General features: G+C 45.3%; 1 protein-coding gene across 1 annotated transcript in view; it reads left to right on the forward strand.

The window, feature by feature from the left end:
• The window catches only part of Dcps (decapping enzyme, scavenger), a 40,643-nt gene extending 15,425 nt beyond the window's left edge, over positions 1–25,218 (forward strand). The window contains exons 3-6 of the mRNA XM_026404594.2: positions 11,585–11,730; positions 16,371–16,484; positions 21,643–21,753; positions 23,557–25,218. Of these exons, the coding sequence (XP_026260379.2) occupies positions 11,585–11,730; positions 16,371–16,484; positions 21,643–21,753; positions 23,557–23,823 (638 nt within the window). The 3' untranslated portion in view covers positions 23,824–25,218. The remainder of the gene's footprint in view (positions 1–11,584; positions 11,731–16,370; positions 16,485–21,642; positions 21,754–23,556) is intronic.
• Positions 25,219–27,405: the final 2,187 nt, after the last annotated feature.

The raw sequence follows: 27,405 nt of genomic DNA on the forward strand, positions 1-27,405 counted from the left end.
TTGTTTCCTCCCCTTATATCAAAGGAGTCATTTGGTATTTGTTTTTTAAAGATTGACTAGCTTCACTTAGCATAATCTGCTCTAATGCCATCCATTTCCCTCCAAATTCTATGATTTTGTCATTTTTAAATGCAGAGTAATACTCCATTGTGTATAAATGCCACATTTTTTTAATCCATTCATCTATTGAAGGGCATCTAGGCTGATTCCACAATCTTGCTATCGTGAATTGTGCTGCTATGAACATCGATGTAGCAGTGTCCCTGTAGCATGCTCTTATTAGGTCTTTAGGGAATAGACCGAGAAGGGGAATAGCTGGGTCAAATGGTGGTTCCATTCCCAGCTTTCCAAGAAATCTCCATACTGCTTTCCAAATTGGCTGCACCAATTTGCAGTCCCACCAGCAATGAACAAGAGTGCCCTTTTCCCCGCATCCTCTCCAGCACTTATTGTTGTTTGACTTCCTAATGGCTGCCAATCTTACTGGAGTGAGATGGTATCTTAGGGTAGTTTTGATTTGCATTTCTCTGACTGCTAGCGATGGTGAGCATTTTTTCATGTACTTATTGATTGATTGTATGTCCTCTTCTGAGAAGTGTCTGTTCAGGTCCTTTGCCCATTTATTGATTGGGTTACTTGTTGTCTTATTGTCTAATTTTTTGAGTTCTTTATATATTCTGGTTATTAGGGCTCTATCTGAAGTGTGTGGAGTAAAGATTTGTTCCCAGGATGTAGGCTCCCTGTTTATCTCTCTTATTGTTTCTTTTGCTGAGAAAAAACTTTTTAGTTTGAGTAAGTCCCATTTGTTGATTCTAGTTGTTAACTCTTGCGCTATGGGTGTCCTATTGAGGAATTTGGAGCCTGCTCCCACAGTATGTAGATCATAACCAACTTTTTCTTCTATCAGATGCCGTGTCTCTGATTTAATATCAAGCTCCTTGATCCATTTTGAGTTAACTTTTGTGCAAGGCGAGAGATAGGGATTCAGATTCATTTTGATGCAAATGGATTTCCAGTTTTCCCAGCACCATTTGTTGAAGATGCTATCCTTCCTCCATTGCATGCTTTTAGCCCCTTTATCAAATATAAGATAGTTGTAGTTTTGTGGATTGGTTACTGTGTCCTCTATTCTGTACCATACATTTGTTTTTAAAAACTTAAAAAATACCCAGAAAATAATTTTTTAAATTATTATATATAACTCCACTGTTCCGAGATGGTCTCCTTTAACATCTTATTGTACATTTTTTCAGACTTTTTATCAGCATGTGCTTATGTGTATACAGTTGCCACCACACACAAAGATAAAACTGTGTTCTTAAAAATAAAATAGCATAAGGGCTGGGGTCGTGGCTCAGTGATAGAGTGCTTGTCTAGCATGCACAAGGTGCTGGGTTTGATCCTCAGCACCACATAAATGTAAATAAAGATATTGTGTCCACCTAAAACTAAAAAAAAATATTTTAAAAAATTTAAAAAAATAAAATAGCAGCATAAAGTACACTCTTTTCTTCACGCTTTATCCTGGGAACCTGATCTGGGCCAGGTACTGCTTTAGGCACTGTACAAAGTGCATATACAAACACACAGCAAAGTTGCTGCTCTCAATAAGTTTTGTGTTCAGTTGGAGGAGAATTAAAGAATTGGCATATGTATGTGCCAAGTGTCAATAAACAGCTCAGAAGATAAATAAAGCATTGTTCTGGGCACAGTGGTACATACCTACAATTCCAGCTACTCAGGATACTGAGGTAGGAGGATTGTAAATTTAAGGCCAAGGCCAGTCTAGTTAGCTAATTTAGTGAGACCTTGTCTCAAAAATTAAAAAGAGCTGGGGATATAGCTCAGTGGTAGAGTGCCCCATGTTTTGATCCCAAGCACCCACCTCCCCCCCCCCAAAAAAAAAAAAGCATTAGAAGAGAGACAGAAGGATAGGCACAAGAATTTCTGCTTCCAAGGAGGTGTTTAAATGCTCACCTGCTTCCTTTAAGGTCCTCTCTAACAATGACATTAAAGGAATGTCCTTGAGAAAAATGAACCCATAAATATGAAGAGGAAATGAGAGGAGACAATAAAAATTTCAAATCTAGGAAGCAGAGGGAGGAGGGGAAACAGACTTAATAAATTGCAGAAGGAACCCTGAGCAGCAGTCCCTTCTGTATTCTTTTCCTTTCATGGATCTGGGTCCCACTCCTTCCTTCCCCAGCAGGAGATTAGAGGGCAAATGTCTGGAGAGCTTAAAACAGGATCTGGAGAAGATCCTCCGTGCAGCTGGAGGTGTTTGGGGTCATTGCCCTGAGATGTAACAGGATCAGTGGAGTTAGTTGACACATCCAATGTTGATGTGACTCTCACATCCCCAGCTGCTGTGCTTCCTCATGACCAGACCAGCCAGACTTATACCGCCTTGTGTGGAAGAACTAAGAACAATGTGACCAATCTAAGAGGAGACCTAAACTTTTGGAGTTCCATAATGCAAAGGTATAGCCTGCCCATCGTAACACAAAGCTCCATGTGACTACACTTATATCCACAGAGATGCCTATAAGCTTTGGAATGCTCTACTCTTAAAGGAAGCTAAAGACAGGAGGATGTAAATTCGAGTCCTGGGCAATTCAAAAGCTATTGTTAATCTCAAGGAAAAAAAATATAAAATGCATAAGGATAAAATTCTACCAATAAGGATTTTTTTTTTCTTTTTTTGTTACCAGGGATTGAACCCAGAGCCACATTCCCAGCCCTTTTTATTCTTTATTTTGGGACATAGTCTCACCAAGTTGCTTAGGCCCTCGCTATGTTGCTAACGCTGGCTTTCAACTTGTGAGCCTCCTTCGTCAACCTCCCAAGTCTTTAGGATTATTAAGGGTTTTTTTTTTAGAGACAGGGTCTCACTGAGTTATTTAGTGCCTGGCTTTTGCTGAGGCTGGCTTTGAACTCGCGATCCTCCGGTCTCAGCCACCTGAGCTGCTGGGATTCCAGGCATGTGCCACTGCACCCAAAGATTTCTTTTTAAAGAAACTAAAAATATAGTGGAAATGAAAAAAATTTTCAAGAAGAGTAGAAGATGAAGTTGAAGACAATTTTCTTAAAAGTAAGTAAAAAGACAGGGGCTGGGGATGTGGCTCAAGCACTCACCAGGCATGTGCAGGGCGCTGGGTTCGATCCTCAGCAACACATAAAAATAAAATAAAGATGTTGTGTCCACCGAAAACTTAAAAATAAGTTAAAAAAAAAGTGAGTAAAAAGACAAACAAATGGCAAATGGGAGAGAAAAAGTAAACTTCTTGAATGACAAATCCAAGAAGATACTATCCAAATGGGTCTTCTAGGAAGGAAAAACAGAGAAAATGGGGGGGAAATTATCAAAGAAATAATTGAAGATAGTTTCTCAGGATTTAAGATGATTTTCAGTTTTTTAAAATTTATTTATTTATTTATTTCATTGGCTCTGGGGATAGAACCCAAGGCCTTGCACATGCTAGGCAAGCTCTCTTCTACAGAGCTGCATCCCCAACCCTCTCAGCCAGGTGCAATAATGGCTCATGACTGTAATCCCAGCGGCTCTGGAAGCTGGATCAGGAGGATGGCAAGTCAGCCTCAGCAAGTTAGCAAGGCCTTCAGCAATTTAGTGAGACCCTGTATAATAATAAAAAAATAAAAAGGGCTGGGGATGTGACTCAGTGGTAAAGCACTCCTGGGTTATAATCCCCAGTACAAAAAACAAAACAATGAAAGAGTTCCCCCTCAAGGAGAGTGAGCCCACACTTCCCCCCAAAAGAACCCAGCATTTACCTAGCAAGTGCATAAAAATATACCCACCTCAAGACCCATCAACAAGATCAGGACAGAGAAGAAAACAAGGGCTGGGGATGTGGCTCAAGTGGTAGCGCGCTCTCCTGGCATGCGTGCGGCCCGGGTTCGATCCTCAGCACCACATATCAACAAAGATGTTGTGTCCGCCGAGAACTAAAAAATAAATATTAAAAATTCTCTCTCTCTCCTCTCTCACTCTCTCTTTAAAAAAAAAAAGAGAGAGAAGAAAACAAGTCACATGCAAAGGACTAGAAATGAGAATGACTTGAGACTTCTCAACAGTCGTGTTAAGTTTTTGTAGGTCATTGCTTTTCATCCTAGGATTCTTCAGTCAAACGCTTAATTAAATCTGACAATGGAATAAAGATATGTTGAGATGTTCCAAGTTTCAAAATTTATCTCCCTTGCACTGTTGATCTGGAAGCAGCTTATGCTTTGGCGCAGTGGTTCTTGATGTGTGGTCCTGGGACCAGCAGCATCGGCACCACCTGGGAACTTGTTAGGCACGAAGATTCTTTGGCTCCACCCCAGACCCCCCAAATCAGGTGGTTCTGCTGCATGCTGAAGTTTTGTGAGTTTTTTTGGCTGATAAATGTTCTTTATTTACATTTTACATGTTGATCAAGATGCCCAACTTTTACATGTAGCAAATAGAAATTTTAGATTTGCAATCTACAAGTTTGATAATCTGTACTGTTACCATTAGTTACAAGAGATATTTTAATCTTCTTATCTGGGAGACTGTATCTTCAAAATATAATTTCTCTTTTATCTTCACTGATAGAAAATTCAGCCTTAAAAACATTTGTGTTTATTTTTAGTTTTAATATAATATATGCAAGCTGATACATGGACTTTTCAAAGCAGGTATGCTTTAATGCTAAGTAAAGCATATACATGCATATAAAGATGCTTCTCCACTTACGATGGGGTTATACCAGATCTCTTGTAAATTGAAAATATTGTTGTCCAAAATGCATTTAATACCCCTAACCCTCCAAACCTCAGAGCATATCCACACAATACACTATGGAGTTTTAACCTCACGATTGCATGGTTGACTGGGAGCTGTGGCTGTCCGCTACTGCCTGGAATCTCAGGAGTATTATACTGCATATCATTAGCCTGGGAAAAGAACAAAATTCAAAGTACAGTTTCTGCTTAATGCATACATTGTTTTCACACCACTGTAGAGCCAAACAAATTGCAAGTCAAACCATTGTATGTTACTGACTGTAGTTCTTTACCAAGCAAGGTATTCAAACAATGCTAAAAGTATTAGTGTTGCGTATCTACAATGACATAGCAAATTGCAGAGGCAATATTATTTCAGTTTTATGTCGTGGTGAAACTATTTTTAGGTTTTATTTTATTTTTTTAAATATATATAAAAATTATACATACGTACATGATACCATGTGATGTATATATTATATAATGTTCAAATCAGCTGAGGCATAATTGTCCTTCTCAAATATTTGTTATTTCTTTATGGGAAAAACATTCAAAGTCCTTTCTTATAGCATTTTGAATTATATAGTTCATTATTGTTACCCATAGTCACTCTCCTTTGCAGCAGAACACCACAACTTCTTTCTCCTAACTGTAACTTGTATCTGTGACCAACCTCTTCCCCCATTCCCCAGCCTCTGGTAACCACCATTCTACTCTCAACTTCCACATAGGAGCAAGACAGTATTTGTCTTTCTGTGTCTGGTTATTTTGTGTTTCATTGTGCTCCAGTTCCATCCATGTTGTCACACATGACAGGATCTTATCCTTTTTTATGGCTGAATAGTATTTCATTGTGTTTCATATACCACATTTTCTTTATCCATTCATCAGTTGATGGACACTTTGCTGCGGCAAAATCTGGAATTTTTCCTGTTGATCTAGTTGGTAAATTATTTCAGAGAATTGAAAATATTTGTATGGTTTTTTTAATGAAAATTCCAATAATTAAATTTTAATAATAATGCCAGCTGGAAGTTTGAAAACCACTGCTTTGGCAAAATGAGGAAATAACTATGAAAGAGGAAGATCATCTTTCAAGAAAACAGCGTGCCCAGTTAAAGAGAAAGGGGAAGGGAACCCCATGGATGGTAGCACCTGGGGTAGGGACTCGGGGGCAGACACATTGATTGCTCATGTGCCTGATGAGTTTTAATAAGTCAGGAGATTTACATAAACAGGAAAGTGTTATTTCGGGTGAATTAGTGATAAGTTCATAGGAAACTAAGCAAGTAAGAAAGTAATTACTAGTTCCATATACCAGAATTATGCTAAAAGGAAAAGTATGGGCTGAGGATATAGCTCAGTTGGTAGAGTGTTTGAGTCGCACGCACAAGGCCCTGGATTCGATCCCCAGCACCACAAAAAAAAAAAAAAAAGGAAAAGGAATGATAGTATGTTGTTCTTTGTAGAGAGCCAGTAAAAAAGAGAGAAACTCTTGTCTTCCATTATGGTGGTCAATAAATATAGGAATAGTGAAACTGAAAAGTCTAGGAGGAAAAACATAAAAATAATTTTAAAACTATGGAAGTACATAACCAAAGAAATGGTAGAAGAGCTGAATGTGGTGCCTCTGAGTTGAAGATTGGAAGCAGGAAGGAGCAGAAAAGTTTTTAAGAAACTTTTATTTGTCTGTAACCTCTGTGCAAATGTAACTTGAGTTAAAAATATGAATGAATGAATTTTAAAAAGCATGATGGGGCTTTGTAAGGGGTGTAGGGAATTTCTCTTAATATAATGAGAACATTTTCAACTGATGGGTTTTGGAGGAGCTTAAAATTGTCCTGATCTTTTTTTTCAAGGATGCCAGCAGGAGGGTGGTGTTGGAAAATTCCTTGATACTTCTCAAGCCACAGGGGAAAGGTTTTGGGCAGAGGAGTTGCCAGCTATTGCTCATCCTGAGCAGATGGCACCCTCCAGTCAACTTGCTAGAAGGCATTTGGCAGAAAGAGAACCCAGGTAGGTCAGCAGGCCTCTTCTGCTCGCTGTGGGACCTCAGGGGCCACTCCAGGCGCCTGTTTGCTCACATAAATGGGATCTTCATAATACCCAGTCACTTTGGGAGTGAGGAATAAGTTAGGTAATGTACATATTGAGCTAAGGTTCTGAAGGGTAGGTAGTAACACTTTTTTTTTTGCTTTTGCTTTTTATTTCGGGGCGAGGGGAATTCAGTCCTACAGAAATGTTGTGAGAATAGTATAACAAATTCCTTAACGTTTTGCCACATTTCCTTTTTCCTCTCTCTACTTACAATAATTTCTTTATTATAGATACAGGCACAGAAAGGGTAAACATCAATTTCAGGAAATTGTCACTTTCAGATTCATCCAAAGCTATTTTGCAGTGTAGAGTGCATTATTAAATTGTGCCGCTTGTTTCCATGCCATCTTTAAGGCAGGACTCCCCTCCCCCACCTAGGATCTGATCTAATCCCTTTAGTCATGCCTGCTTAGTCTCTTAATCTGGAGGAGTTCTTCAGCCTTTCTTTGTCTTTCCTAACTTCCATATTTTTGTTTCCTTGGTGCCTGAGCCTCCCTGTGTTGGTCAGGCTGTCCTTAAACTCCTATGCTCATGTGAGTCTCCCACCTCGGCCTCCCAAGTGCCTGGACTGTAGATGCAAACTTTTGACATTCCTGAAGAGTTACAAGCCATTGTTTTGTAGAATGCCCCAGGATTGGGGTTTGTTGATATTTCCTTGTGATTAGATTCAGACTGAGCATTAGGAGTGATGTTGATTCCCTTCACTCAGGGGAGGTGGTATTGTTTTCCCCTTGTAATTAATAAGTGATCTGTGGGAGGTGTTTTTGAGAGTATGTATGTGTATACGGTTCCCCAACACATTTTTAATCAATGGTTTGTTGGTTTATCATGTGTTGACTTTTGACCAAACTCCTCCTGAAATTCAGCTGCAGGTCCGAATCCTGATTGACTTTTAGGTCAGTAAACCAGAGTTCCTTTGGGGGCTGCAAGTGTGAAACTTAGCGTGGGGAAATATATTGATTTTTGTTAAAGAACTTTTATTCCATTTAGAACACAGATGCTTTTCTTGAGTTTAAAATCTGAAAAGACCAGAGTCATTTATTCATTTTTCCAGTAGGTATTTGTTTAGTGCTTATTCCATGCCAGCTGCTATTCCAGGTGCTGGGGATAAATGGTAAAAAGAAAAAAACCAAGTCCTTTCTTCCTGCAAGTGACATTCTCCATGGTGGAGTCAGACAGTACAACTTTATGGTACTGTCAGGCAGTGATAAGGGAAGAAAAAGCAGGGCAGTGATGGAGATGGAGGGCTGTGGGGCTAGAGGGTGGCGTCAGCCAGGGCTGCCTGCAGGGTGAGGCCAGGGAGCCTGGGGAAGGGTTTGTCTGGAAGTGGAGTGACTGCACAAGGCCCAGAGAGGGCTCGTGCCCACTGCTAGGTGGCAGGACAGCGCAGAGTCAGTGTGGCTTCAACAGAGGCAGCAAGGAGGAGAGTGGATAAATGAAAGGATGGGAGCCTTGAAGACCAAGATGGAGCTAGTGGAGGACGTTGGCAGGGAGCTGCCCCAGCACTGATGCCAGCAAGCAGGGGTGTCCCTGTGGTGGTCTGAGGGCAGCTGGGCGCTGAGAAGTGAGGGTCTAGCAGGGCTCTGAGAATGCTGCCCGTGGGATCACCATGGGGGTTCACCTGCCACTCAGGAGCTCCTCAGGGAAGGAAGATGGGCAGGGACTGAGCATTTGAGTCACTGAGGCTCTGGATTTTCTTCCTGCTCCCTCAGATCCGGGCAGGAGGGGGCTGGCACCGTGAGATTTCTGTTTTCCCTGCGCCCTGGGTGGCTGGGGCAGATCCTTGACAAGCCTGGGCAGACCACGGCTTGTTCCCAGGCCCCTGGAATAGCCAGAGAGCCCCAGGCTATGAGCCCAGGGCCCTGTGTCCCTTGCCAGCAGAGTTAGGCTGTTCTCCAGTTGCAGCCCTGCCTTTGTTCCCAGACGTCTCTTCCCCCACTCCGAGGGAGTTCTGTTCTGTTACCCCTTGTTTCTTCACCACCCAACCTAGGCGACTGAAGGCACAATAAAAACGACAATAAAGGTAGTGTTTGTAGAGTGCTTTACAGTGTTGGAAGGCACTTACAAAATGGTTTCCACCTACTAATTTATTTAATTCTCACATAAACCTTGTAAGGAGGAACTGTTTTTTGTTGGTGATGGTGTTTTTAATTTTTTAATATGTATTTTTAGTTGTTGGTGGGCTTTATTTTAGTCATTTATTTATATGCTGTGCTGAGAATCCAACCCAGTACCTCACACATGCTGGGCAATCGCTTTTAACACTGAACCACAACCCCAGCTCCAGAAGGTACTGTTTTTACCCTTAGATAGGAGGTGAGGAGAGTGAAGCAACAGAGAGGGTGGGCCACTTATCCATGGTAACACAGTAAGTGCAGAGCCTCTTGGGATCTTGAGTGCTTGACCTCTGACCATGAGCCTATAATGTTGGGTTGTTAGAGAGCAATGAAGAGTGAAAAGTGAGAAAGTGTTTTGCTGCTGTCAGAGGGTTGAGGAAGCTATTGTGCCTCCCTCTTAGGGTCAGATCCATGATTCCCAGGAGTCTGGGTGATGTTTACTTAGTGTCTCCTCCCATGATCCAGATGACATATTTTGTTTAATGCTAACAACGTCTCTGTGAGACAGCTTTTGCCGCCACCCTTCAACAGGTGAGGAAACAGACTATTTAAGAGGCCACGTGTCACTCAGTAAGGGAGAGTCATATGGCCACTCTGGTTCAGACCCCCAGTCTTCCTGATACCACTGGTTACTGGTGATGAGTTCTGCTCCCTAAAATGTTGACATATGAACATTAGAGAAGCACACCGAGGCAAGAACATAAAAGCAGGGTTTACTTAAGAAGGGGTAACAGACTTCTCCTGGGAGGGAGAATGGGGCCATAGCTGGTGTCCTGGTATCCCCGAGGTGTTCTGTTCCTTTGTTCTGCTCTCTTCCCCTTATCTCTCTCCTTCCTGCCTATGTGACTAGGCCTAAGGGTGGGAAAGGGGGAGGGTGCGCAGGTTCTTGATAAGGGTGGAGGAAGGGTTCTGAAGGAATTAACATTTCAGTTCTTCAAGGGGTAGTCTCCAACTCAAAACTGGCCTCCTTGATCCAATCTGACTTGATTTACCCATCTCTGCTGACTCCTTGTCTAATTCTGGCTTCATTCCCACATGCTGCCTTGCTTGCCCCCAGAGCTAATGGTGAGGACATTTAGTACTTGCCAGAAGTCATGTGCTGGGTGTGTCACACTTGTACATCCCTGCTGGCTTTGAAAACATACTGAGCTGTTAGGCAGGCCTCTGTATCAAGAAAGCACTGAGTTAGCTGGGCACGGTGGCATACGCCTGTAATCCCAGTGACTTGGGAAACTGAGTAGGAAGATCACAAGTTTGAGGCCAGCCTCAACAATTTAGCAAGACTGTTTCAAAATAAAAGTTATGGGGATACATCTCAATGGTAGAACACTCTTAGGTTCAATCCCCAGAAACACACACACACACCCAAAAAGCACTGACTTTAGGATAAGATGACCTTGGTTTTAGTCCTGCCTCTGCCACATCTCCAGCGTGACACAAGATGAGTCTTGAAATCCGTGCCACCTTTTCTTTCTCACCAGCGGAAGCAGGATTAAAACCAACCATATCCTCAGACCAAATACAAAAAGTATAGGCTCATGGTCCTTAGCTGGGTCTTGTGCTATGGAGGTGAGTAGAATTCCCTGGAGTGACTTCTTTGAGAGAACATATCTGGATCCCAGGGAGGGGAGTCAGGGGTACATGGGTCTTTTGAGAAACGTCCCAGCCTATTTTGAAACACATTTTACCCCCCACCCCAGATCTGTGTTGAAGCACTATATGTAAAAGTTAGAGTAATGACAGTGGTCATGCCAAATGTTTTTCAAATTAAGGGAAAGGACTTAATCACAACCAGGTGGTGTTAGGCCAGAACACTAGTCTAGGGTACTTGCAGGAGAGCTATAGGGTTTCCTCATTAAAACTGCTCCTCTCCGCTAGGGACAGTTTTGCCCACCATTTGACACTATCTGGGGACTTTGGTTGTCACAGTTGGGGAAGGTGCTGCTAGCATCCAGGGAGAGGCCAGGGTTGCTGCTAATAAACATGTTGCAATGCACGGGACAGCCCCCACTGAAAAACTCTTCAAGGCCAAGCTATTGGTGGTGCCAAGTCGATAAACCCTGGGTTAGATGTAGACAGGACTTGTGTAGTATCTGCTTCGTGCCAGACATTGTTCTAAGGGCTTTACAGGTTATTAACTCACTTGATCTTTCCAGTGTTATGACATAGGAACTGTTACTATCCTCATTTGGCAGATGGAAAATTAGCTGCACACACAGGTTAAGCAACTGGACCCAGTTCCCACCTGGGGCCAAGGTCCCACTTGGTGTGGATAAGGAGCTTAGACAGTCTGATTCCAGAGTCCACACTATGAACCACTGTGCTGTGCTATGCCTCCTTATGGGGGCTACTGAGCTTTAAATCACATTTTCAGCTTTGAGTCCAGAAAGCCATATACCTAGAAATTTGCACATGAAAAGAGTTAAGATACCATTAGTTCCTGTACCTGGAAGATGGAGACGGGGTGGCCAGGGATAGTTTAATGGTAAGAACTCAAGAATCCATCAGTGAAAGCTTTGTGTTTTCCAGGTTCAGAGTGTGGCTCAGTCCATGAATTGAATGGGCTTTGCTTTCTAGTCACAGACTGTGCTTTGTCATTGCAGACGTGAAGACCACAGTGGTATACCCTGCCACAGAGAAACACCTACAGAAGTACCTGCGCCAGGACCTCCACCTGATCCAAGAGACAGGAGATGACTACAAGAACATTACCTTACCTCACCTGGAGTCCCAGAGCCTCGGCATTCAGGTGACTGGCTGCCAAGTCTGAGATACTGAATGCTGTTCCTGTGCCAGTTTCTTTTCCTTATGAGCATCTATTGGGATCTTCCCAGGGACTAAGCACTGTACTAAGTTCAGTGGATATAGCAGAGAGCAGAGCAGACTAAGTCCCTGCCCCATAGAGCTTACCTAATTTGGGGAGTCAGACAGAACATAAATGCATGAGGACATATATGATACATGAGATTATGAATGCAGTGGAGAAAACTGGAGAGGATCAGTGAGATAGAGAGTCCCAGGGTGGCTGGTTGCTATTTTATACAGGATGGTCAGAGTAGGCTTCATAGAGAAAGGAATTGGCCCTGGTCTTGGACCCCTCATGAGATGCTTGGGCATGTCACTGAGGCTCTCTGGGAGTTACTGAGCAGTTCAGTCTGCTAGAAGAATTTGTATCTGCTTCACATTATCCTACGACAGTCTCAAAATGACTGTGTCCTCCTTGTGTTGGATTGGGCCCACCCTGGTCCAGCTTCTTATTCCTGATTGCTCCTGTAGCAAACCAGCTGTGTCTCAGAGTAAACTACTTCCCTATCACTCATTCTGCTTTACATTTATTCCACAGAAATCAGTGCCCTGTCATCCCTGACATTTGTTTGGGCCTCTGAGCACAGGTTGGTAGAGTGTTCTGGCTGGGCCAAATATAAGTCTGTCTAGCTTAGAGATCCTGATGGCTTCTTGAGCGTAGGCCAGGGCCAGCCAGAGACTGCCTGGAATTGGCCCCATGTGGATACTCACAGTTAAATATGATTGATGATGATTGATGAGTCATTTCCTTGCCCACTCACTGGCTCTTTCCCATTATTGTTTACTCTTGTTCTCTTTGAGCATTTCTCATAATCTCCCCAAGATTCAGGTTACTGTAGTGGGAAGTATTCTAATATGGGGTGCTCAAAGACATTCTGGGCTCAGAAGGCAGGAGGGAGAGAGGGAGCTGCAGGGTCAGTTGTACTGGGAGGAGTTAAGGAGAGGGAGATTGGCAGAACCTGTGGAAAGGCTATTCCCTGGAGAGGCCTGTGTGCTGATAGCCCTCTTCCCTATATCTAAGAGGACCCGGCCCTGTTATTAGCCATGCCTCCCATGCAGATTTGCACATGGTTCCTCTAACTGAAGCTGTCCTGATTTTTTTTTTCTTTTTTCTTTCTTTCTTTCTTTTTTTAAAAAAATCCCAGCACTTGTCCTGTCTTCTGAGTGGAAAGAAAGTATGTCTCTACATTCCTGAACAGCTTCTATTCAGGGTCCTAGAGGAATCTGCTGGAATATGTGTTCTGTGGTGCTGGTTGTACTTATCTGGGATTCAAGAGAGGAAGCCCAAATGTAGTTGTCGTGAGTCATATATCTACTTTATTACACATCCGAACATATGTCCACTTGGAAAATAATACAACAAAAACTCCACTACTTTTCCATTGACATGAGCATTCATGTATTTCTTCTTGGCTATTTCTAGCAAGTGTATAAGCAGTCACTGCATTTATTGAGCATCTGTAGTATACCAGCTAGGCTCTGGAGGAACACCCAGGTAATGAAACCTTGCTGATGCAGTCTAGCAGGGAAGATAGATTAGGAGGACTAAAACCCACCATGGATCTGAACCAGGGTAGAGATAGCAGGGAAGGATTTGGGAGTGATTTAAGAGGTAAACCTTAATGAGGTTGATTGGACTTAGACTGGTTGACATGGAAAAGGAGGTATGAGTGTGGTATGACCCTGGGTCTTGCTTGCCTGACGAGCAGACAGTAAGATCATTTATTTATCAGGATGGAAACATGGACAGTGGAATGGGTTTTTGTGAAAGACAATGAGTTCTGTTTGGGTTTATTGAGCATTTATTAATTGTCAAGAACTATTCTAGGTATTTTACTTGGATTACCTCATTTTATGTTCACAACAGCCCATTTGGAGATGGGACTCCAAATCCAGGCTTTCTGGCCCCAGCATCTGTATTCTTAGCTGGTGACATTATTTGACTCTTCAAATTTGAAGTACTTGTAACTTTCCAGTAAAAATGCCCAATAAAAAAAGATAGTGGGATATCTGAATCTGAAGCCTTGAGGCATTCAGCTGAAAAATCTTCATTTGTGAGCCGTCACATTAGGCTTCAGCATTGGCCTGCTGTTATGATTCTTATTCTGCTAAGAGCAGCATGGCATTGTCCTTGACTTCTGGGCCTGTGTCCTTTTCTAAAAAATGTGATTAACAGATCCTTCCTCCTAAGGTTGTTGTAGAAATTAAGAGAGGTACCATTTATCATGTGCTGCTATTTCCTGAAAAGGACCCAGGATGGAGCTGCCATTATCCACACCCAGGAAGAACGGGAACAGGCAGGCATGAGAGGGATGGACAGGTGGGGGACAAACCAGGTGAGCAGAAAGTGTCACCCACAATCCCATCATTGGCAGAGCTAGCCAAGTCTCTAGGGCTTACATTTAGACGTTAGCCTTTCCGTCACCTACCTTAGGAAATTTGTGTGGATTTTGTTCTCTCTATCCCCTCCCTTTCTTCTCTGGGCTTCTGGCCGTGAGACTTCCTGAGGATGCAGGTTCCTGCCACTTGCCCAGGGAACTCTCCCAGGAGGCAGGATATGCTGTGGGCTACAGTGCAGGCTCAGGAGCCAGACTCTCAGGGTTAGAATTGTGGGAGCTTATGCGAACTTCCTTGCATCTGTGTTTTTCTTACCTGCAAAATGGGGACAACAATAGAAGGGTTATGGCCCTTAGAGTAGTATAAGAGTAGGGCTGCCCTTGCTGTCCCCACTCCCAGTCGCTGGCAGTCACTTAGCTTCCAGCCGTGTGCTTCTCCAGCCACTTCCTTTGCTTTCACCCGCTTCTTTCTTTCTGCCTCACTTAATCTTAGAGCCTCCAGCAAATCACCCCTTTGTCATCACCTGTCTTGGAGTGCCACTGCTACTCTTAGGTTGCCTCCTCTGTGCTGGGCTCTGGGCTAGGTGCTCACACATGCATGTCTGAATTAAACTCCTCACATGTGTAGATCCTGTTAGTCCCATTTAATGAAAGAGGATTCAGTTGCTTGCCTAAGGTGGCAGCAAAACAGTGATGGAGCTGAAAGATAAACCCAAATATCAAACCCCAGAATCCATGCATGCTCTCTGACACCCCCCGCTGCTCTCCAGTGGACGTGGTGCTTCTCTGGATGAGCAAAGGACAGCCCAGGAGGTCAGCTTATGGAGCATACCAGACTCTCCACAGTAGAATGTCGCCATCTCCCTCATTTCCTGAGTTTCCCAGAGGCTTCAGATCAGCCTCCAGCTGACTTTTTTTTCTCCTTCCTTTCTTTTTTCCCCTTTAGCAGCACATTTCCAGAGAGGTCTCTGGTGGGAGATGAAATGCCTCTGGAGGAATCTTGGCCCTCCAGAGGGCATCGCTTTGGCCATGGGCACTGCATGAGGAAACAGCCACTGGGTGTCCTCCAGACCTCTCCCAGGAAGTGGATCCCCCAGGCTTTTCCTGGAAAGCCCCCATCCTACTTTTGTGTGTGTGTGTGTGTGTGTGTGTGTGTGTGTGTGTGTGTGTTGCTGGGGATCGAACCCAAGGCCTTGTGCATGCAAGGCAAGTACTCTACCAGCTGAGCTATATCCCCAGCCTGGGAGCCCCTCTTTGATGGTGGGGGAACCACACTATGATTGGCCTTTGGGTTTTGCTAGGGTCTAGAGGTCATCTGGGTTGAAGTGCTTCCTGTAGGTAATTGTAGGAGACTGGAGGCCCAGTTATCTGCAGGCAGAGGCCCTCTTCTCCCTTCCCACTGTCCCAGCTGAGAGCAAGGATGCAGTGTGGTGTGCTCAGCCATATAGGCCCAGGATATGAGGTTTGCAGAACTGGGACCAGCAAGTCTACCCCTGGCCTTCAGTGGTGCTGCCTATGCCAGCACTTCTGGGAATGGGAAGAGGGCCAAGAGGACAGTGGCAGCCTGGTTGTGTCAGTACCCTGTCCTCCCTGTCAGGACATCCTCTCCCTCCTCAGTGTTTTGGAGGTCCTTTTGAGTTTGAGGAGGAAAGGGCAGCAGTGTAGGTTTCCATCAGGTTTCCCTTTTGGCTGTAGAACAGTCACCTGTACAAGGGCCCTGAAGGTAGGAGAAGTAGAGAGGAATCTAGGGTACCTGGGTTTGACCTTTGCCAGCCCAGGCCTCTTCTTAGCCTAATTTTCCTCAGAAAGCCTCTACAGACCTCTGATTAGAAGGAAACCTCTGTGCCCTCAGTCTCCTAATAGTCTTTGCCCCATGGTCCTGAATAAGTGGAACCAGGGTCCATAAAGACAGCTCTTCCCCTTCATCCTGTGGATGGTGGAAGGGGTCACCACTACAGGGGCTCCATGTGGACCAGGCCTATGAGCATGTGGCAGAATGGGAGGCACTATGCTGACCAGAAAGAGCCTAAAGGGCAGCCTGTCTAAGCAGCAGAGGTCTGGGATGGCCAAGAGTCAGCTGTGGTGGGAGAGAGGAAATCTCTCTGGATCCCCAAACAGCCTGTTTGTTAATCCCTGAATTTAGCAGCCATTTATAGTTTCGTTATCCTTTCCAGAGGGGCCAGAGAACTTGTCTGGCCTAGCTGAAGGCGGGTGGATTTGTGAACCATCTCTTTCCCTCTCCTTCCAGTGGGTGTATAACATCCTTGACAAGAAGGCTGAAGCTGACCGGATTATTTATGAGAATCCAGATCCCTCTGATGGCTTTGTCCTCATCCCTGACCTCAAGTGGAACCAAAAGCAGGTAAAGATCACATGCTGGAGTGCTCTGGGCTCCGACAACCCCACTCTGGTCATTGACAACTCCACTCCCAAGTTGCTGGCCTCCTTTGACTGCCCTTCTTCCTCAACATCCACATCTCTCTCAGCAGATTATAATTACCCATCAAGGGATGGCCAGAGTATATTTTTTCATACACAAATACTTTTGCTTTCATGGTCACCTTAAAGACTTTTCTGGCTGAGTTCTTACCCAAGAGGTGAGCTGAACAGGGATGTTCGTCTTCATGACTGCAGAGGCCATTCCTTCACTACTTAACCAACCAAGTGACTCAGACGCCATCTTCACTTCTAGCATCATCTGGAGCCTCAGGTGGAACATTCTCTCTGTCCCCCTGAACACTACCAGATCCAGGCAGGCCCATGTTCAAAGCACAGAGAGGAACCATGATGATCAATCCAAAGAGTCCCCTACCCCCACTGAGCTGCAGAATTGTTTTCCAGTAGCCCAGACCTCCACTTCAGTTGTTAGCTCCCCATTCCCTGGCCTCCAAATGACTCTGCTTCTCCAAACCTTTGAAGGAGCAGGTTTAGAGGTGCCATCTACACTCTCTAGGTCTCTTCCCTCTCTCCAATTTGCTTTTGCCTCTTTATACCCTGAGTGTATTAGAAACATTTGTACCCTGATGGATTCAGGAACAGGCAGGTCCATCATGTTGTAAAGATTGCTATTTACAGGCTGGAATTAGAAGGGGCCAGGTAGGTAGACACAGGAGATTTGGCCATAGATAGCGTCCTCTCTCATCCAGTTACACTCTTGGAGTAACCTGGGCTTGGGTTTGCCATCTGCCCTAGGTGGGCCCATATAGTTTCTGTGCCTTCATCTGGTCATGAGATCCATGCAGAAATGTTGTGGAGCCTGGGCCCTAGCTGATTCTTTGTGGAAACCCTTCTTGTTTTCTCAATTGTGACCTGTTCTTCAGGATGTTAGGACATATATTGAGCTCACCTGCAATTTGCTTAGTTTTTGATTCATTGAACTTTAAAGCTACTGCCCCCAGAAGGGGTTTAAAGGCCTGTGGTTGAAGTATAGGGACTGGATTTTAGCTCAAAGCATCTTTTGTCTCTTGATAAGAGGCTCATAGTTATTCTCAAACATGGCTCAAGGGGTGGTAGGGAATGCAAAGAGAGTTTCCAGAAGTTGCAGCATGGAATGATGATTTCTTAGAGCCAAGCAGGATCAAAAAAGATAGCTTGTGTGTGAGGTGTTGTAGTGAAAGGGGCCAAGAGCACACCAGACCCCAGTCTCCTCTTCCCTTGTCCCTGCCTGGGCCACCTTCAGGCCTTAAGGAAGGGAACGTGGACTTGCTCTGGAGGTGGTTGAAGAGCTAAGACAAGGCCCCAGAATCATGACCACAAGGTAGCTCTGCAAACCCCCATCTTTCTTTAGATAGACTAAAGATCCTGAATTAAAGTCAGGTCATGGGAGTCAGGGGTGGGAGAGGAGGAACTTTGGCCTCATAAAACTCTTGAAGACTAAAAGAGCTTGTGACTGATTGCAGGGGCATTGCAGCCACAGAAAGACAGTAAGGATGAACTTGTACATCTCCGTTTCAGAAGCCCTGAATGCATCTGAGTCCAAAATAGGAAAACTATCAGTCATCTGATCCAAGGATGGCAGGAAAGCTTTGGGAATTATACTGGGTTCTCAGTCACATAGCTGGAGCTGCCTGCCCTTGAGGGGAGTGAAGGAGCCAGTTTAAATGTCAGAACTTCCATGATATTAATGCTAATATGGTCCTTCTTAACCTTTGCCTAATTCATTTTTTTAAAAATATTTTTAGTTGTTGATATACCTTCATTATTTATTTATTTATTTATATGTGGTGCTAAGGATCGAACCTAGTGCCTCACACATGCTAGGCAAGTGCTCTGCCACTGAGCCACAACCCCAGCCCCACCTTTGCCTAATTCTTGCTTATTTTTTAAAGGTGCCATATTTCAGTGCCTCAGATCTATGGCTTGTGACATCACTGAACTGTTTTTTTTTTTTTTTTTTACTTTTGATACCAAGGATTGAACTGAGGGGCACTTAACCACTGAGCCACATCCCCCAGTCCTTTTTGGTTTTAATTTTTAATTTGAGACAGGGTCTCACTGAGTTGCATAGGGCCTCACTAAGTTGCTGAGGCTGGCTTTGAACTTACAGTCTTCCTGTTTCAGCCTCTGGATTACAGGCTTGTACTACTGCACACAGCTTTGAATCTCTGAACTTGATTGCTCCCTTAGAAGTTGGCAACATTCCCAGAAGAAAAATAGACCACATCTAGGCTTCTATTCCTCATCCTGGGGCCATGGACTGATTGAGGGGGAAGTGCTTCAGCATTTGTTTCCGGGACGCCTTCCTGGCTCCCTTGAGTCTCTCACAGCTTCTCCTGGAAGTATATTTCCCTTTCTTCTTTTTGTCCTTTCATTCTCTTCCCTTTCTCTTTCTATTCCTTTCCTACCGAATCCCTTCATATTCTCTAAGCATGTGCTCCACTCGTAGCCCCTGGAATTGTTATCTTTATTGTCCCCACACCGAAACCTCTATATTTACCCATTTGTTCTTTCTTCCATCCCCTCAATAAATGTGTATCAGATGCCTAATGTTGCTAGAGGTTATGCCACCCAGAGCTTATAACAACATTCCTTCCCTGGTTCTCTTAAGAGATCACTGTTTTTTGTTTTTTCATTTTGTTAGTTAATTTGTGCCCATGGTAAAATTGCACATAATATAGGGAATATTCAGTGGGATTAAGTTCCCCCACCCTGCTTTCTTCCCTTCCTCAGAAACAATCATTGTTTCTATTTCTTTGTATCTCCTTTCAGGGATAATTTTTGTATATTGTGTGTATAAATACACGCACATACGCACACACACATACACACACATACATACATACACAAACACACATGCATTTTCGGTTCACATAGTTTGTTCTTTAGTCTAAAGTTCCCAGACCAGGGAGTCTTTCCTCTAAGTCACTCTGGATGTCAAGAAATGGCTCTCCAATGCTCCAGTCATCCTCTGTCTTGCCCCTTGTCAGGAAATCATTAACTTTGAAATCATTAACTGTCCTGCCTTACAAAGAGACTGACTGTGTCTGTCTCCCCAGAGTGGTCAATGGGCCACCTTTTAGGGTGCCAGTCTCAGGCCCTAACCCACCTTTTTGCCAGGCTTTTTTCAGATCATTTCTATGGGCCCGGAAGCACTTTGGCTGCCTGCAGAAATTTTGGGATTATGTCTGCTATCAAAGAATGGTTTCTTTTTGTTCCCTCACACAGCCTGTGAGCTGACACCCAACACCAGGCTCCATGCCTCATTTCATTCCAATGGAGCAGAGAGATGTGATTTAATATCAGGTTTGGGTTTGTCAACAGACATCATCTAAAACAAATGCTACTATTATCTGGGTGTCCTGTGACGACAGTGAGACGTGGTATAGCTGAAAATGTGCACACATTTGCAGATGTGCGTGCACACACACATGTACACACACACACATGCCCAAGTCAAGCAATTTTGTTTCCTGGTTTCTCTTTGGACTCTTCCCTAGTATGAGAGTAAATTTCCTGGATACAGGCCATAGGAAGAAACTAAGCCTTTGTGGACTTATTATCTCTAGCAGGGTCTGTCCGGGAGAACCCAGACTCTTAGAACTCTGGATGAAAAGAATGACAAGAAGATACTATTTCATGGTTGGACATAAGGCAGTTGGGTCCCTGGGGATTTGACTGTGTGACTCATGGTCCCCATATTATCTCCATGAAGAATCTAGCAGGTCAGACTACAGCACTGGGCACTGCTGAATTCTCCCTGAGCCTCGGCCCTGGGAATGTTGGCCTGCCTGGCACTTGAGAGTGATAATCAGGCAAGGCCAAGGTTTGGGGTATCGGGGAGGATGTGAGAGGGATTTCTGGCCAAGAGGAAGAGTTCATTTGCTCTCTGGCACAAGATATTGTTGACTCTGATTCTTTGCTCTGTTGTGACCTCCAGGTTTTCAGACAGGCGCCGTTTTCAGGAAGGACAGCAGGAACAGCCACCCCTGAAATGTTGATGGGGAAGGAGAGAAATGGGCTAACTGCTGTGGTGGTGTTTGTTGCTAAGCTGGCCCCAGGCTCCCATTCCCTCCTTCACACCTCACTATATCCCACACACCCCTTCATGTGCCTTCATTCCAGATAAGTTGGGCTGCTTGCCCCCCGACTTCTGTGCCCTATACAGTCTTGACTCTGAGCCTCCTTTCTCATTGTTTCCTCTCCCAGAATGTCCTTTCTATCTTCTTTTTTTTTTTTGGTGGTGGTGGTTTTGGGATTGAACCCAGGGCTTTGTGCATGCAAGGCACGACACACTCTACCAACTGAGCTATATCCCCAGCCCTACCTCTGTCTTTCTTTCATCAAACCCAAGGCCCAGAGCTTCATACTTACGAGGCAAGCACCCTAGTACTAAGCTACATCCCAGACCTATTTTTATTTTGAAACAAAATCTCACTAAGCTACTCAGGCTGGCCTCGAACTTGTGTTCTTCCTGCCTCAGCCTGTGGGTTGCTGGGATTACAGAATGTGCCACTGTGTCCACCTCCTACCACTTTTTCAAGACCTAGATCCCCTACCTTCTCTTCCAGGAGGTCTTCCTGGATCATCCCACTGAGTAGGAACCTTTCATTCTTCCTCCTGTGTTTTGATCACTTTATTTTGAGGGTATAGCTCAGTGGTAGAGTGTGTGCTTAGCACATACAAGGACTTGGGTTCAACACCCAATCTTCTCAAAAAATCAGTTGTACTTTATGTCTTATAGTAGAGTGACCTATGTACATGGATTAGATTGTAAACTCCTAGAGGAAAAGAATTCTTCTTGGCTCTTCTTGAGCTTCCCTATAGCCTCCCCTCTCCCCATCAACTCTGAAGAATGGGTAATATTGCTGCAGGATGTTCTTTAGAAGGAAGAATACACAGAAATCCTGTTCCTGCTAGCCCTGGGCACAAGAACACCTACACTGCCTGGGGACCAGTCCTGCCATGGGGTCTCATGGACTGGCCGTGGGGACACTGTGTGCCTTGGGGGTAGGAATATCAGGACTGGCAGCCTGTCCCTGTGAGGCCCAGAACTGTTCCCATTCCCCTTGGTCTCTGTGCAGCTTGATGACCTGTACTTGATTGCCATCTGTCATCGCCGAGGCATCAAATCACTTCGGGACCTTACTCAAGAGCACCTGCCGCTGCTCAGGAACATCCTTCGTGAAGGGCAGGTAAGTTGCTTCACCAAACCACATTGAAGTCCATTGTTAGACTCAAGATTCCAGTATGTTCCCTGGGCCTCTTTCCTCGCTCTTCCCTGAGTGTGTCTTGGAAATGGCTTCTCTCTGTATGCCAGTCTTGTACTGTGTTAGGGCTCATTAAGTTGCTTCACAAGGGTCATTGGTCCTGGCTAGCCCTCTAAACTCTACTTTTCAGCCACCTTTCCTCACCTCCAGATCAGCCTCCCTGCCTTTTTCCATAGGCTTCATCTGGTATGCCCCTCTAACCTCCATTCCAAGACTCTTGCCCCTACCATTCAGGATCACCTGCCTCATGCATGATAACCATCTTGCACCAGATGGGTTTCTTGGGCTTTAGGGCACATGATTTTGACTTGTATATATGCACATACAAGGCAGAGAGCAGGTTGATTCCATGGCACCTGATATTCTAGGACACTTTCTATCTGGAACATTTGTTCAATCTAATGAAATTTTAAGAGCACTAAAAGGGGCCTTGGGGGCAGGGGAAGATGGGAGGATCTTGGGTTGTGGTTATGGCCTGACATGTTGCCCTAACTAGCTGAGTGGCCTGGGACAGTCATTTCACCTCTGTGGACCCCTATATCTGGTTGGGATCCCTTCTAAATACACCATTCTGTGGAACCAGATATCAGCCCTTTTTTCATTTTTAAATATGTGAAGATATACACCTATCATGCCAGGAGCTCTCAGCTACCAGAATACCCAACCCAAAGAGAACTCTGCCACTTTCTAGCCAGTGCCAGGGCTCTGCCCAGATCCTACTTCCCCTGTCACTGTGCTCTGGCCTGTTTTCCAACACCTTCTTGCCCATGGCACCCTCTTCTGACTGCCTTTATGTTTTTGAAGCAACTTATTTTTATCAGGAAGTAACCTCTGGATCTATCCCTGGCACAGAATGATGTCTTTCTCTTGTTGAGACACTTGACCCACTCCTCCCTGTCCTGGCAGCCTCATCCCAATAGACCAGCCCTCTTTATTCCAGGAAGCCTTTTGGGTGCTTTGGGCCTGGTCTCACCTTGCTGCAGCAATTCCTGGGCATGAGGCCTGAGTCTTTTTCTTCACCTTTGACCTCCTCAGGGATCTGCCCATGAAGGAGATCAACATCTTCTCCTAATTCCAAGTCTTGGGGGCTCCTGAAGGAGACAGGGGAGGTCAGGGTAGATAGAAAAAGACCTCCCTCTGAGCAAGGTGGAGTGGGCAGAGAGAACCTGGGCCAAAGTAAATGTTTTCCTTTGGTGAAAGGAGCCCAGCTGCAACAGCCCGTCTGTCTGTGGGTCATCCTTCCCATATCCTTTCCCCCGCCTTTTCCCTTTCACCAGATTCTCAGCACAGCCCCATCTCTGTTGTTTCCAAGCCTTTTTCCAAGAGATATATTTCCTCCCACCTACCTCATGGTTTATCAAGTGCTTGTAATTAATTCATCCAGGGGAAGGACAATATCCACAGTCTTGGGAACCTGGGCCCTATACTTAGACACTGGGACTTCCTAGATTCTCAAAGTAATGTTTTATCAAGGTTGTTGTAGGGAAGCCTGAGAAGATAGGCTCTCTTCTGTTGGGGGAATGAATGCCTCAGCTTTGCTGCTGCCTTTGTTGATTTCCTAGAATGGAAGACAGAGGGATCTGAAGCAAGCAGAGAGCCATTTGGAAGGTTTTTTTATGCTATCCCAGGCTAGCCTGTGCTAAGACAGGAGGAGTGCCTGGGTGGGGGTCCTGACACTGGCTAGTGGGCAGCATGATAACACTTTCTTGCCTCCCCTTTTCTCATCAGGAAGCCATCATGCAGCGCTACCAGGTGAAGGCAGACCACCTCCGTGTTTACCTGCATTACCTGCCCTCCTACTACCACCTACATGTGCACTTCACTGCCCTGGGTTTTGAGGCACCCGGTTCCAGTGTGGAGCGGGCCCACCTGCTGGCCCAGGTGATCGAGAACCTAGAGTATGACCCCACACACTATCAGCAGCGCACTCTCACTTTTACCCTCAGAGCTGATGACCCCCTACTCAAGCTCCTACAAGAAGCCCAGCAACCTTGAGTGTGCCAGGAGAGGGGCACATTTGTTTGTGGTTTTGGGCAGTATGGAGGCTAAGTTTTACTCCAAGGGGATTTTTAAAACATTTATTTTGTCCTGGCTTATTCCTTATATGTGAATAAAGTATTAGGCTCATCTGTGAAGACAGAAAGCATGATCTGGGGAGGCAGATGGGGAGGGACAACAGTTGGGCAGAGCAAGTGGGAAAGTCCCCTGGAAGGGTGGAAAGTCAAGGTTGTGGCTGTAGCTGGAAAGTGACAGTACCCTGGAAGGGTGCTGAGAGCTTGCTCCAAGTTCCTGTACTCACCACACATGTTAGTTTCTGCCCTCCTCCCTGCTCACACTCCTTCCTATTGTGCTGCCAGGCCCTCTCCCACCAATTCGCCTTTGGGGAGGTCCCCCAAAATACCAAATTCAAAACCTCTCCGGAAATAGTCTATAAAGGCTTTAGATGCCACTTCCTCCTTCCCTCGCAGCCCTGATGTCACACCCTGCATATGCGTTAACCCTGTAGAAAAACTTGCTGAGGAGGATGGGGGATTAATGCCTGGAAGTGGGAGGGTTTTAATGAGAATCTGATGATGCAAGCCCCAAAAGCCTGCCTTTGCCTCTGTAATTTGGTCAGCTAGTCTCTGGCCTTGAGTTTATTATCTAGGCAGGAAGACAAAACACTCACGTGGAACAGCCAGAAGAGCAAGTTCAAAACAGTGTTATCAGCAAGGGCAATATAATATGGTTTCAGTTGAGTACAAAAGCTCCTAAGGAGCTTGGGTTCACAGTGTGGTCAGTGCTATAGGTTCATTAGAATCTGGAGGCCAGGAAGGGTCCTTGACAGATCAGAGAATGATGACCAGACTTGGAGCCAAGGAGCTTATCTGGGAAGGGTGATATCTACCACTGCCCCAGCAGAGCAGGGATACAGCATGCACACAAGGGTACTCTCCAGCACAAAGTACAAGTGTATCACAGTGTTAGAGGGGCTGGCATTTGCTGTTTGATCAGGGTAGAGCTGAGGCTAATGTGGCCTGCTCAGAAAGCTTTATCTGGGCCCTGTAGTGACAACAAAAGGAAAGCATTTGGCAGAGGGGTGGCTGTCACTCTTGTCTCCTGGGTGTGGGACCCAGGAGGCCTGGATTCAGAGCCCAGCTCTTTTCCTTACAGGTGAGGCCCTCAGCAGGTGACACAAGTGCTGCACCTGCCCTAGGCCCACACTGCCTGCTGTGGAGAGCAGGACGTGGACCCTGGTGGTGAGGCCTGAGTGTGAGTGGTCTCCTGACCCACCCTTCCCTTCAGCTCTTCAAGAATCCCAGGATTCAGATAGTGAGCAATTGTTTTAGGTAGTGACCAAGACAGGTTTCTCAACTGCAAATCCAGCTGGATCCACTCATGGCCACCACACATCTGACCAAAAGCACATACTCCTGAGGGCAGGACCACAGGTCACTGCTGGGCTTTTGATGTCAGGAGCCTGGCCTGAGGGCTTCTCCCAGAGTGGTTTCCAGCTGGCAGGGCTGCTCCCTGGGGCTCAGTTCCTCTCCCTGCAAGCCCCAGAAGGGTAAACTGACCCCTTTCCTCTCTGAAATCAGATGGTCCTGACAAGCAAATACTGTTGCCAACTTCAGTACTGCAAAGGTGCCAAAGTGAGGACTCCCTTCAGAACACACTCCCTCTGCCACATCACATGCTCCCAACTACCCACCCCAACTGTGATGCTTGTGAGTCCCGGCCCCCAGCTTGGGCTGACCTTTATGTTCCATGCCATCGTCTCATGTGTCTGCCCTGTGGTGGATGGCTGGTAGGAATTTGATGGCTTGATGCATAAAACTGTGAGGAGGATCCAGGGACTATGTCATATACCTGTAATCCCAGCAGCTCAGGAGACTGAGACAGGAGGCTTGCAAGCCCAAATCTAGCTTCAGCAACTTAGCAAGGTCCTAAGCAACTTAGTGAGACTCTGTCTCTAAATAAAATATTTTAAAAAGGGTGGGGACAGGGGATGTGGTAAGTGCCCCTGGGTTCAGTTCCTGAACCCTATGAGGAGGGATGAGTGATGGGCCAGAGCTCTTGCTGGACAAACTAAGCTAGGGTGTCACAGCAGAAAGGGTGGGGAGTCTGGAGAAGCAGGGAGTGCCCTTCTAGGCCACAGATGCAGGCAGAAAGAAGCCCACACCCTGGCTGGCTTTCTGGCTCTCCTGCAGGTTGACCAGTCCTGCATGCTCTTTGGTTCACTCTGTAAGGAGGAGCCTTTCTGGGATAGTGTCCCCTGAACTCCTCCCAGTCTGTTATCTTCCCAACAGCACAGAGGGATCTTTTCTCAGAACCTCACCGCTTATTTTTCTTATTCTGAATAGGACAAGCCTTTGCAGGAGTTCTGGTGAAGGGCTTCCCCCTTGGCCAGCCAGCCAAAACTGTCTAACTGCCATCTCCAAAAAACTAGGGCTTTCCATAGAACACAGCACCCTTGAGTCCCATCACCCCCTATTCCTCATCCCACTGAGGTTCCTGCCTTGCATCTGGCCCTGGAGCTAAAGGTACAGAGGGTTGACTGCTGTGCCGAGTACTGTCAAGATCCCAAAGCACATACGTCCTGTCACACTCTCCTACATGACTTGTACAGGTAATATCACATGCATCACCTCTTATTCCTACTTGTAACTGTTGGCTTGTCTGCCTTCTCTACTGGCCTGAGGGTAGAACTTGTTTTAGTCATTTCTGTCTCCCCAACACCTAGGATACTGTCTGGCTCAGCAAAGCAGAATTTAAAATAAATCAACATTTATTTCATGGGACCCTCATCCTTGTTTCCTTTTAGAAATAGACTCAGGATGCTTTGTCCAATGTAATGGGGGTGAATGTTAGCTCCGAGAAGCAGAGACTTCCGGTTCTTTGTTCACCATTTATCCAGGATCTAGGACAGTTCCTTGCCTATAGTAAGTGTTCAATGAACACGTGGTGAGTGGAAGAAAGGAACTGGGCTCTGAATCCAGGCCTTCTGGTTCTCAGACCAAGGGATGCAAAGTAACAGCCATTCCTCTCTGCCTCACACTATTACCTCCTCTGAGAGAACAAAGTAACAGCCATTCCTCTCTGCCTCACACTTTTCCACTGCTTTTACCTCCTCTGAGAGAGCAAGACACAACATCCTCAGCTTTGTCTTGACCAAATAGCAAATGCTAGTGGTCCTCTGCAGTGGTCCTCTGAGCTGGAGAGAATGCCCTCACCTGCATCCTGTGTCCCTGCTCTGCCAGAGCAAGGGCAGATGTTGCCCTTCCTAGAGTGGCTTTTAGTCCCCAACATATGGCCTACTTCTTTCCTGGGTTGGTTCGAGAAGAAAGGAAAGAAGTAGTTGCAGGCATGACTGCTATTGTTCCTTGGCTTTTATCCATTTGTCCCAGAGTTTCCTAATAGAGCAAAATTGCCATTTGTCAATATGAAACTGAGAAAAAGAACATCCAAGCTCCATTTTTCATGTTCCTGTTGAATAAAAATCCCCAAGTTGAGTAACAAATCAAGAAACAATTACAAAGTATACTTTTTTATCCAAAACATTTGAACACAGGCTTCTCTTGATATCCAGGGGAGTTT

This window comes from Urocitellus parryii, chromosome 4 (assembly GCF_045843805.1).
Source record: "Urocitellus parryii isolate mUroPar1 chromosome 4, mUroPar1.hap1, whole genome shotgun sequence".
Lineage (NCBI taxonomy): Eukaryota > Metazoa > Chordata > Mammalia > Rodentia > Sciuridae > Urocitellus > Urocitellus parryii.